The 13202-nt window shown below is 40.5% G+C and overlaps 1 protein-coding gene across 1 annotated transcript; it reads right to left on the reverse strand.

Moving 5' to 3' along the window:
* Positions 1 to 1456: 1456 nt before the first annotated feature.
* mpl (MPL proto-oncogene, thrombopoietin receptor) lies at positions 1457 to 10954 on the reverse strand. Its single transcript, XM_061684367.1, has 12 exons — positions 10787 to 10954; positions 10549 to 10669; positions 10126 to 10304; positions 9718 to 9875; positions 8698 to 8848; positions 6554 to 6668; positions 4643 to 4806; positions 3739 to 3881; positions 2835 to 2994; positions 2620 to 2701; positions 2369 to 2456; positions 1457 to 2274 (listed from the first exon to the last, which is right to left on the reverse strand). Exons 1-12 carry the CDS (start codon positions 10893 to 10895, stop codon positions 1795 to 1797), a joined length of 1950 nt encoding a protein of 649 aa, XP_061540351.1. The 5' UTR covers positions 10896 to 10954; the 3' UTR covers positions 1457 to 1794.
* Positions 10955 to 13202: the final 2248 nt, after the last annotated feature.

Here is a 13202-nt window from a genome sequence, read left to right on the forward strand (position 1 = left end):
CTCAAACCACCAACTATTAGAGCGTTTACTTAGAAAAAAATCTAATACTGTATACCAAAACCAGTTTTTTTTTTTTGCCTGAGCCGTATATACACGGCTGCGTTTTGCAACCAAGCTGCTTGCTCCCTCTAGTGGCAACAGAACGTCGCAGCCATGGATGGAAACTGATGTACCAAGTATACGTTTGAAAAACCGTACACTGCACGTCACGCTAATAGAGTAACGTGTCAAAAAGTGCAATGTTCAAACCTGCGTTTAGAGGAAATATATCATACTCCATGATATAGACTGCTCATTACAAATAAAGACAACATCGAATGTTACTCCCTTTCAGTCATACTTCTGGGATGTCAACTTGTACATTTAGGGAGCAACAGTGCCTGGGAATCGATTTCACCTGCTGTTGAGATATGGAGGGGGCCACAGAGGGACAACAAACCATCAGCAGGACTGCTATATGCTCCGTTGTGAAAGGAGGAACAGGGGGAGCAATGCCCTATAAAATGACCTGCAGCAAGCCACTAATATGAATGTTTCTACTCAACATGCCAGAAGCAGACTCTGTTGAGGGTACGTGGTACAAGTATGAGGGCCCGACGTCCATAAGTGGGGCCTGTGCTCACTGTCCAACACCACGCAATCCAGGTACACCAGGACTGGCAGATTTGCCAATAATGCACTGCACTCTTCACGGATGAGAGCAGGTTCACACAAAGCACATGCAGCAAACATCAAAGAGTCTAGAGACGTCATTGAGAACATTCTATTGCTGGCAACATTCTCCAGCATGACCACGGCACGGTGCACGACTGGTTAGCACATCCGCCTCACAGTTCTGAGGATAGGGGTTCAAATCCCGGCTCCGCCTGTGTGGAGTTTGCATGTTCTCCCCGTGCCTGCGTGGGTTTTCTCCAGGCACTCCGGTTTCCTCCCACATCCCAAAAACATGCACGGTCGGTTGATTGAAGACTCTAAATGGCCCGTAGGTGTGAATGTGAATGGTTGTTTATATGTGCCCTGTGATTGGCTGGCGACCAGTTCAGGGTGTACCCCGCCTCCTGCCCGAAGATAGCTGGGATAGGCTCCAGCACGCTCGCGTCCCTAGTGAGGATAAGCGGTACAGAAAATGGATGGATGGGTGTCTTTGTTTTTTGAGCAGTGTATTAAAAGAGCACACATTATATAATATTAAAAACTAGTACGACTTCCTTGCTTCAAATACTGTAAATCATTTGGCAATCTATAATAGTGCAAGCCTTTCGCAAACACGTCAAGAGTTACTGATGGATAAATGGATAAAATGATCTGCTAATCAACTGTGCCTTGCATATACTGTAAGTATTCTCCCTTTTCACGTTTGCACATTTTAAGTTACAACCATATTCATAAATGTATTGAATTAAAAATGTTCCTTTAAATAATAAAAAAAAAAAACAACTAAAACTGTGGTCCCCTATCATTTGTCAAACAGAATTGAAGTTGTAAAGCTGTAAAGTCAATGCATAAGTTTGGAACGGCCAGGACTTTTGAAGCTGCAATTGCTGCCAAGGTGCATTCAACAACATATTGAGTAAGTAATGCACTTTTTTTTTTTTGGTTTAGATTTCGTACATTGTGTGTAGAATTGAGCGGAATACAATTTAATCAATGATAGAATATGGCTGGAACATGCAATGTGCAAAAAGTGAAGTGAGGTGAATACTTATTTGAGGCAGTGTATTATCAGTGAGCTCAGATACTGCATGAACTGTATATTGGATCTACAACAGTGACAATATGCTTATGGCGTTACATTTAGCTGCAGGGTACGTTAGTATAGAGGTTTCCAGGCCCCCTTAGGCCAGTGTCCTTGTCGCGGACTCTGAATGCATGTTCGGAAAGAGGCAAATAGGAATGGTTTAGGAAGTCGGTGCCCAAGCAATCAGGGACACACACAGAGTTGTCAGTGTAGAAACAGTGACATGTTTTTGGAAGAAGCCCCCCCTCCATCCCTGGGCCTCTTATCTCCCCAAGCTGCTCACAGACATACATATTTCCTGTTGAACAATTAATGACAATCTCTCCGCTCAGAGTCACATAGTCTGGAAACAATTTGAGTTCTCTTCTAGGGTTTCCCTTTTCCTGGTCTCCCGTGTGGTGGCCTTGCTCTGACGACAGAAGCTGCGTAGATTCCTGGCATGCCTTACCCAATCCTGAGACCTCACCCTGAGGCATGACTTCCACAAAAGAAGAGGTGGTTTCCTCGCAGTTTGGCTTTGCAGTGACTGGAGGGTCCTGTAGTTTGAGTATTTCAAAATATTGCATATTTGCATGGAGTGCCGCAAAGCAGAATATGCAAACAAAGTACAAGCATAAAATCTCAAGGTACCCATTTCTGCAAGTCGATCTCAGTCAAAAAGCCTTGAAGAACTTTGTCAAGGTTCGGCACTGGCGGCCAGAAACATTGCTTGACCTTGCTATCAATGACATCATGTTAAATACACACATTCATGTACTGTCCGGTACTGTTCACTGTTGCATTTACTTAAGGACTGAATATCACCTTGTATTTGACTGTGTATGACACTGCTTTATGAAAGGCTATACGATATTATATAGATGGGAAAATGTAAGTCTTACCGGAAGTAAGTAAAACCCAAAGAGATGAGGATAACAGCAATGACCAGCAGCATGGCAGGAATGCAAGTCATAAGCAAAGTTTCTGTAAAAATCACATCATGGTATGATATTGATGTCTAAAGTAAGAACAAAATTGGAGTAATTTGAATTTCAGGCAATCAATGCTGACCAAGTCCCAAATAGCTACAGGCCATGCTGCAGCAAAGGGAGCTTACCGATGTCCGCAGGAGTTTTCCCAGTGAGAACGTCTGACCATTCGCTCCAGTGACCAGTGTAAATGGATCCATTAGGTTTAGATCGAACCTTCACTCTGTACTGGATACTTGGGGGAACCTCCAGACATGTATCAGTTGCTGGGCCCTTGGGGGAAATCAACTAAGGACACATTTATTGATGTGGATTTTATTGAAATGAATAAAACAATGCAACTTACTGCATTCGTTGTTTTAATGTAAATACATGTACCCTGACCACTGACATTTTTTTTTTCTAACGCAGCGCACCCAGTGCAAGTCTGAACAAGATAGGCAATAGAAAATACAGGAGATGGATGGATGGGTTTAAAAACAAAAAAAAACAAAAAAAAAACGGTCAAACTGGAAAGACTGCTTTGAGTTAAGACATACTAGTCTTTCCCTCTATTATTTGTATTTCTTTTAAATTGCGTCACCACATCAACTGAAATGAGGGATGGATAGACATGCATTAATGTGTCGTAACGCACTACAATAATACTGCACAATATGTCGTGCACACTTTACTTTTTAATTTGCATACTTTCGTCTTTTAATACGGTACATTACTTTTACAATTTGCATTCTTTTAGAGCCCTTTGACTATTTATTGTGACTCTGCAAGAACTTTGATGATCTTTGCAATTTTGCTGTCGCTCTTATTGCTGCTCCTACTGGGTACCAGAACAATAATCGAACAAACTATTTTCCTTGACTATCCATCAATTGTTTTGTGTAAATGTAATAATATGAGGCACTCAAACATTTATTTGGTTTCACAGTCATACCGGCCCTCTGAGGGAAATCGTAACTACAATGTAACCAACCCGTTTGAAAAATGTTTTTGACACGCCTGGTCTAAAACTTCCTGAGTATCACATCTTACCAGCCATGCTTTGCTCTCTCCGATTTGGCAGCCAACTTCATATTGCAGGTGGGATGACAGAGTCATGAGAGGAGCTTTCCACTTCAAGCACAGTTTATCTTTCTCCACTGATACTCTCAGTGGAGCTGGCGGATATGTTTTAACTAAAATCAAAAGGCACACACAAATCCAAAAAGCCATGAGGACATATACACTTAAAGACAAGTTGGTGTAATTATGAACATGATTATTAACAACTTTACTGTCTGTTAAATGTGACGGAAAATTTGAGTAACTCCAAAGCCATTTTCATTCATGTGAATTGATAGCAATATACACATGATGATGAGTATGGTAATAATGTGAAATTGTATTATGAAAAGTGTGTATTTACTGGACAGCGTGTGATCCATTAAACTGAACATTTTATTTACATTGCAATCTAAATGTTACAAAACAGCAGCCAAAAGAGGACAATTTATTTTCTGTTATTTGAACCTAAGCCACCCTCCTTGAGTGGTCACTTTATCGTGGTTGAGGGGTTTGTGTGTCCCAATGATCCTCGGGGATCTGGGGGTCACCCATGGGAAACAGGTCGTAGGCGAGGGACCAGACAAAGCACGGCACAAAAGACCCTATGATTTAAAAAATATTGGAGGATGTTTTCCCTTGCCCAGACGTGGGTCACCGGGTCCCCCTTTGGAGACAGGTCTGGAGGTGGCGCTCGAAGGCGAGCGCCCGGTGGCCAGGCCTGCACCCATGGGGGTAATGTTGGGTCCCACTTCCCATGGGCTCACCACTTTTGAGAAGGGCCATAGGGGTCGGGTGCAGTATGAGCTGGGCTGTGGATTAAAGGATTAAACTAAACCTAATCCTACTGGCTAATAAAATACAATTAAATACAATAAAACACACATTTACTCACTGATGTTTTTCAGTGTGAACTCTTGGGTGTAAAATGTTCTGCTGAGTGGAACTGCTCCACTAATTAGTTTGACTCTGACTTTTTGGGACTCATCGCCCTGGAAACTGCACTGGTCAGTCTTGTCCGGCAGACATTCTGTCCAATCAGTCCAGCCCAAAGATTCACTGTAAAATAATTATTTTCATGTCAAATACGAACAAAGCACAGTGAACATCAGTGTTCGCTTTAGTTGAAAGCAGTGATTCTCAACTGGTGCGTCGGGACCCACGACCCACTTTTGGGTGCGTTACAGAACGGTAGTAAAGAATTACAGGGGTCCTTAGTTCATACGAAAACCAACATATAACATTTTGAAGTTATGGATGGCATGCAATGAACTAGTTTGCGCAGCAGGGTACAAATACGTGTTCAGGTGGCACAACACAGCATGCTCAGTTACTGCCATATTTACAGTTTTTCCTTGGATTGTTTTATATTTATGACCTAGAAGTGTTTTTCATTCAATTACTTCCTGACGTTATTTGGAACAGTGGAGTGGAACTCGATAGTAAACTGAGAACCTGTTCAACAGTGAAATATTTAATGTGCAACTCACGTGGGACTTGCACTTTATTTGTAAAATAACAGTACATGGAGAGTATTTTGACAGGCATGCATAAAAAAATGTATTACTCCGGGTGTAACGTATTTGGTACCCCTCTGTACCAAGTAGCCACATGGAACATATTCAGTAAGAAACGAAGAAACGAAAATGAATAAACAAGGGCGCTCAGTGCCAAGATGTGAAGTTTTGTGTCCGTATTTAATATTAAAATGTAGTAAACTGCTGTATATTCAAAGTGTGGCTGGCATGTGGCATTTGGGCAAATTAGCCCATTTGCTAATTTTTGCAGGTCAACCTATTCACCACTATTCATCGAAAAACCTCACCTATGCATTCTTTTTGTGATCAGGCCAAAGCCATGCGTAATATATTGCTTTGTTGTCAACTTGTGGCATCTTGGTGACAAGGAACAATGTTGAAATGAGGGGAGGATTAATTAGGCCGTAATCATTCATTCCTTTTCCACACTGCTTTTCCTCACTAGAGTCATGGGCGTGCTGGAGCCTATCCCAGCTGACTCAGGGCGAGAGGCGAGTCGCCCTGAGTCAGCTGAACTGGTCGCCAGCCAATTGCAGGGCACATATATAGGAAACAACCATTCATACTCGCATTAACACCTACGGGAAATTTCGAATTGTCAGTTAACCTACCACGCATGTTTTTGGGATGTGGAAGGAAACCGGACTACCCGGAGAAAACCCACGCAGGCGCGGGGAGAACTTGCAAACTCCACACATGGGATGTCGGATTTGAATCCGGGTCCTCAGAACTGTGAGGCACATGTGCTAACCAGTCGTACACTGTGCCGCCTAATATTGCCATAGCCTTGTGTAAGAGGAAAAAAAGTGCTTTGCCGCCATCTTGTGCCATTGATCGGCAATTACAAATCTTTTTTGTGTGGGCATCAGTTACGTGCAGATTTTTGCTATTCACGGCAGGGCATGGTTCCCCGGGCTAATAGCTGGGAAACACTATTTTTATACATGCAGCTGTAATGTCATCCTCAGCTTCTAAATAAGGTGCTCTAAAAAAATGTTTTAACTGAAATAAAAGTGAATTTCTGTAGTTTTGTTAAAAATACGATAAACAAGTTTTCAAGGGCTATTTCAAAAATAAAATTATTTATTTTTATTATTATTTTTTTTACTGTTCTAAACTGTATGTAAGCGGGTCGCGATTTAGCAAAAATTGGAAAATGTGGGTCTCAGGGTGACAGCTGTTGACAATCACTGGTCTAAAGGTCCAAACAATATTGCATAAAGGCAGCTATGCATGTTTTGACTGAATTATATGATTTAAATTGCTACCTGAGATGCATCTTATTGAAAAGTTTGCAAACATGAGGTTGGCTGTATCTGCTACCATTCCACTGACAGGTGATCGTTTGCAGGTTAGAGGTGTAGCACATTAGTGAAATGTCGTCTGGAGAGAAAAGAGGACAATTATGAATGATTGCATTAATGAGTGAAAACATTGTAGAGGAATTAATCTGTCTGGGGATTTTGCTAACGGTATCTATGCAGCTATATTTTTACATTTCTATGCAGCTACTGATTTAAATTGAAAGATTTTCAACTAACTTGGTATCAAAACTGCTTACAGGTATTCTTTTAGATAAAATCTAATTGAAAATTGAAAAGGCCTCCATCACCAAAATTATTTACAAAACTTAAAAAAAACAGATTGATATTTTTAATTTATATTGATCATTTTTGCTTACACAATCAAAAGTCTTATCAAATAGGACAACTCAAGTGCTCAAACTGAATAAATAAAGGAATAACCGGAAAAAAATAATTGCGAAAAAATTCTAACTCAAAATTGACCAAAACTCTACTCTGAATAAATGAAATAATAACAAGGCATCCAATATATTGTAAAATACAACTATTTACAAAGGAGGTGAAGGGAGGGAGGATCGCTCAGCTACTTTACAGGACCACGCTCCTTGATGCTATCTCCCGGAAGATTTTTATGACCTCTCTGCTAGAACAGAGTTTTGGCTAGGATGCGGTAATCATAAAATATAATATATATATATATATATATATATATATATATATATATATATATATTTATACACTTTATTGTGAGAGCTAGATGGCATCCTTCTGCAAAATGTTTGCAGTCAATTTTTTACCCCCCTCTTTTGGCAAAAGAAATAAAAGAAATAATCACGATATTAACTGAAATAAAACTAGTGAACTTGTCGATTTTGTGAATCTGGAAAATGTTTAAATGCTCTGTCTGACTCAATATGTCTTTGTGTGTGTGTGTGCGTGTGTGTGAGTGTGTGGCTGTTCATTAAACATAAGAAGCATTAGTTAAACAATTGGATGCTTTACAAATCACAAATTTCATTAGTACAAAATGTGTAGGGTATGTGTTTTACATGGATGCACTTTCTTCCTTTGAATGAAAAAGGCAAGCATTTTAAATCCCACCTCGCATATACTGGCCACTCATGCCAGAGTAGCATCTGCTCCATTTGCACACTGATTGAGGAGTATCTGTAACATTTGCACAACCAACATTGTCCCAGATGATCGCACTACTCGTCACTTTAAACCGCATGCACTCCTTGAAGTCTCAGCGCCCTTTGCACAATGGTCATTGCACCGGACTATTGCAATATTAGTCATTCGAACTGCTCTAAGTGCTAGAGGACTCTGCATCTTTTTGCACAATTGTTTTTTGTCAATGTCTTTCTGTCTCCAAAGTGTTCTGTAAATTGACTGTCTGTTGTACTAGAGCGGCTCCAACTACCGGAGACAAATTCCTTGTGTGTGTTCCTTGTGTTTTGGACATACTTGGCAAATAAAGATGATTCTGATTCTGATTTAGGAAATTGCCGGACGAGTAGCCACGTAATGTAATGGTTAATACTGTGATGAATTCTGCATCAAATAATATCAGGGATTGCAGAAACGCTGTCATTACCTGCCTGTCTGATGAGAGCTCAGCACTATATGAGAGCTGAGTGACACAATTCTCACAAAAACACAAATAAATGCATGTCAGATAACAAAACACTTTTCGGGGGATTAGACGAAAGAGAGGTGATATTTATTTTTTTCAATTTTGCCGAATGAAGAACATTTATGGGCTCCAGCAAAAAGGGCATTCGGGTTCTATCTGTGCACGTGCCTGTCAAGCTCTGATTATGTGCTACTTGTACATGTTTTTTTTTTGTCTAACCTCTCCTTCATTCAGTGATTTTATACAAATTATCTTCAGTCCTATGAATTTCAAATAAGATGTGATCTCCCCAAAAGACAAATGTACAGTAACTAAGGTCAATGGTTATATGAAAAGGTAATTTTGTGTTTCTATTTTTCCGTCAGGTGTCTTCAGTCAATACAGTAATTGTGTTGGTAGGACTCATACAGACTACACACACACACACACACACACACACACACATGCTTGTGTTCCTCCTCGATCTACACACCTGCACTTTGTGGCGCCACATCCCTCACAGGGTCCGACCAGTGGCTCCAGTGCCCTGCACTCACAGTATTAGCGCACTTGACTGCAACCTGAACTTGGACCTCTTCCCCTGGCACTAGAGACACCACTGCGCCATCCCACTTATCAATCCACTGTAAGCAAGCAAACATAAACAAACAATTTAGAGCAGTGAATATGGACACACAAAAGCCAGTTATGCTTTGTGTACATGGCTTTTTGTACATGTTTCATACATTTCTTTTTAATTTTTTAGTTTGGCCTACTAATTACAGAACATTTATCTTAAGAGAAATACTGTATTGTGCTTTTGTTTTTGCAATTTAAACCAGTTCTAAGATGTTTGAATAAAGGATTTATGACATTATTTGGTCACCAAACTCAAATGATTATAGTACACTTCACATACTCTTGGAACACTTTGGTTGAAATTACAATGTTAAGTTTTGGAGGGGAATTTCTGTCTCATGCAAAAGAGCCACTGCAAGAGTGTGGAACAAGGCGAGCAGTAAGGACAAGCCCAGAGTGTGGGGACGCGATCCAAAAGATCTACTGTATTTTCCTTAATGATGGCAGCACTTCATCACCAAGCGAATTAGACTTGTTTGCAGATTTGTACATTTGGCGCCTGCAGCAGACACATTGTCAAACACAAATATCCCCGCTCCCACGTTGACAACCTCGCTGTATATTTGAGTATATGCTGGTTGTCAAACCTAATGCTGATAACACTGTTAGCAAATGCTAATATATGCTAACACTACTGCTCTAATTACCTTTTGGCTTTGACATGGTAATGTTTCTGCATAAACTGCCACCAAGTCATGGACGGATAATTTTTTGTGGCAGCTTTATTGTGTAAATTACCTTAAGTGTGTGCATTTTTGGAAATAAGCAGTTACTATAAGAACAGATTTACTTGGTTGTGTAAAATTTCACACTTGCTTCAGAGACCCAACTACTTGTATAATTAAAGACTCATTTTCTAAATATTTGTCAGTACCTCTTTTGTCCTCTCTCCTAGCCCCTTGGAGGTGTATCGGATCCTATATCGTACCTTATCCTCCCAGTATTTTGGCACATTTGTGAGGCATGAAACCCGCAGCTGTCCAGCTTTGCCATTATGGTGTAATGACACATTGAACGGGGCATCCAGGAGAACTAAAGACAAAGTCGTGTCAGGGAAAACAGAACATTTCTGAATCCACGAGTGTTGGAGTCATGTCACTGTACACTACTAGACAAAGCAATTACAGTATGCTTTTTTTTTTTTTTTACATTTCTGACCAAACCTGTCCAACCCTGCAACCTGCTGGAACCTGTGCGATACCGACATATGGACAATCCTAGATAGAATGAACAACATTCAATGGACTGATTAAGTATGAAATGGTTGAGGAAAATGTCTTACTGTGGTCTTCCACACTGATGATGCGACTGTAAATTCTGGTCTTCCTGTTGCGCTCCACCACTTGAAGGTGTATATCCACATATGTGACAACATCCAAATAAGGAAATGCGCAGATGTGGAGTAGCGTTCCTTTTTTCGTTCTCTGGGTCAACAATTCACATCTTTTCTCCCTGGATTGCCTTTGAACGTAATGACATACACAATTGCTGCATTTTATAAGTGTGATAGCACAAAAAAAAAAACAAGCCTCAAGATTAAAATGTGATCGTAATTAACAACGTACATTGTTTGGTTATTATTACTGGTTTTAAGGAAAAGCCCATTTCTACGAGACATCAGTTTATACATGTGCACACAATACCTAACAGTCAGATCTTCGACAGCAGGTAATAGACTACAAATTGATCTTTTTATGCAACATACTCGCCAATGTTGTATAACAACTCATAAGTCTCATTGTCTGTGGTCTCAAAGAAGCAGGTGAATTCCTCTTCTGTCCTTGTGAAACATTTTGGGTCCTCTTCTTCCTTTAGGAGGGCCATATCTGCCCCCAAAATTATAACTGTCATCCAGGAGGTGATAATTACACAATATAAAAATAATAATAATAATAATAATATTTATATTTTGTTGAAATAAAAGCATATAAGATCTGTCCTACCATCTTGTAAAAGATGAGTGTCAGTCACATCCTTGCAACATATCCAGAGCAGGCAAAGTGCTTGTAACCACATTCTAAAGAGTATCTTCCTCGTGTTGTTCAATACCATGATAAAATTAGGTAATTTGAAGAATTAGCCACCATATAGTAAAACCAGCACATGCTTGTATGTGCATTGTGTTTGTTGTCATGTCAAGGGTGTTTCGACTCACTGGGGAGTAGTTGAAGGGGGGTTGGCCAAGGGACTGGTTTAATGTGACAAGAAGGAAATGGGTGTGTGTGTGTGTGTGTGTGTGTGTGTGTGTGTGTGTGTATGTGTGTGTGTGCGTGCATGTGCGCGTGTGTGGTAAAGCCTTGTGAAAGTTTACAGCAGTTCATACTTCAACAGAATAAAAGCTGTTGCAGTCACATTCGGGTAAACAAGCACAAGATAATCTATTGTAAATTTTAAGGGTACCCTAATGAAGGGTTCTGAATATTAAAAAAGGAGATGGTCCTAAGTAATTTATAACTGTTAATGTTTTTTTATCATTCATTATTAGCCCATATATAAACAACAATATATGTTTTTTTACATTGTAAGTGACACTGACACTGTCAAAGTGATATTAACCCTTTGGGTCTCAGCTCTCTGCTGCTGGACATTCGTGTCCACCGCGCCTCCTTTTTATAAACCAACTTAGCTCTGTTAATGTAAATGAAATGCGACTTCCCAAGGGTGGGGATTTTTGTCGGATTTCGTTTCTGTAGATTCTCCGTCATCCAGGTTTTTGTAATCCGCAAAGGTTGAATCATGGCAACTGGACTGTCCTTGTTGTCTGGTTTGTCGGATTTTGTATTTCCCAACTTCAGCTCTTTAAATATACTGTTTCAATAAAATACCATTTATATCTCCCGTATGAAGCGTCTATTACTTTACTGCACTCCAACGGAGCAATGATGTGGTTTTGATTTTAAAAATTCCATCCATCCATCCATCCATCCATCCATCCATCCATTTTCTGAGCCGCTTCTCCTCACCAGGGTCGGGGGCTTGCTGGAGCCTATCCCAGCTATCATCGGGCAGGAGGCGGGGTACACCCGAACTGGTTGCCAGCCAATCGCGTGCCGCCAATTTTAAAAGTTGTAAAGTGAAAATACAATACCAATACAAAACCAAGCCAGGAGGTGACATATTAGACATACCTCGCTGGTCTTGCGAGTTTGTTAGCTTGTCGCTCACGTACCTGTGGTTGGGCCATCTAATTTGTCATTGATCGCTACGTGTGGCGGCACGTGGCTCCACACAATAGAGACACTGTATCCACAATTGAGTTTGAGTCCTGAAACATAGATAGGTCAATGGTTATATGAAAAGGTGTCTCGGTGCGTTCGGAAACTCAGTCCGACGCTCTCACCGCGTTTCAAGTTTGCGGTACTACATTTTCTATAACTTCAATAATGAGCGTGTTGGCTATTGGCAGGGATACATCAGTACATCCGTCATGTTAGCGAAGGGTCCGGAGTGTAGAGAGCACGCCCGGAGTGAATTTCCCAGCGCACCCTGCGTCGATATTTTGTGCGTTTCTTGTACCGGTGCGACTAAGTGTAATGCAACTGTATGGTGATAAGGAGATCTGGGTGTGCATCTGCATTTGAATGTATCAAACAAAAGTGGATGCAGTGTTGCGCAAGCGTGCAGCCAATCATTTCCGTCAACATGAAAGTCAAAATACTGAAAACACCTTTTTCCGTTACTGGTCTTGTATTTGGCCCAATTTGATTGCGCACCTGTACCTAATGAATCGTCCCTGTAGTGGGGGACTATGCCTCTGGAACTGCAACTACTGATGGTTGATCTTTTCTTCCTCTTGTTAGTCTATTGTTGGAATGTTTTTCCTCACAACAGTTGTCAAGTCTTCATGCGCATGTGGGGATTTGTGGTTTAGTGGTTAAAAAAACAAAAAAATGCAGTTACACAATGACCAAAAGGCCCCAGGTTGAATTCCCTTTACAGGACTACAAGTTTACGACTCAGCTCCTTTGTGATGTGCCCTTGAACCTGCAGCTGCTTCACAGACCTTGGAAAGTTGCCCGCTGTACATTTTGTGTGCTTGCTATGTGTTAAACAGAGAGGTTACATTTTGTGAATACATATGGATTACTTTTTTTATGGATACTTTTATTTTTTTTTCTGTTCGGCTGCTAGGTCAAGGAGGAAGGAGAATCTGTATCCCTTTTATGCTGAAACAGGTTTACTGTGACATACTCTATGTAATTTTGTATCGCAGATTTTTCTCTATATCACATTTTGTGGTGATCATTTTACCACAGGGACTTTTACTGCAGACTGTAAATCTACTGTAAATTTATTGCATTTCATCTGACTAAACCCTGGTGGTCTACCATTTATGGGGCATCAACTGGTCAAGTCAAC

This window comes from Phycodurus eques, chromosome 8 (genome assembly GCF_024500275.1).
Source record: "Phycodurus eques isolate BA_2022a chromosome 8, UOR_Pequ_1.1, whole genome shotgun sequence".
NCBI lineage: Eukaryota > Metazoa > Chordata > Actinopteri > Syngnathiformes > Syngnathidae > Phycodurus > Phycodurus eques.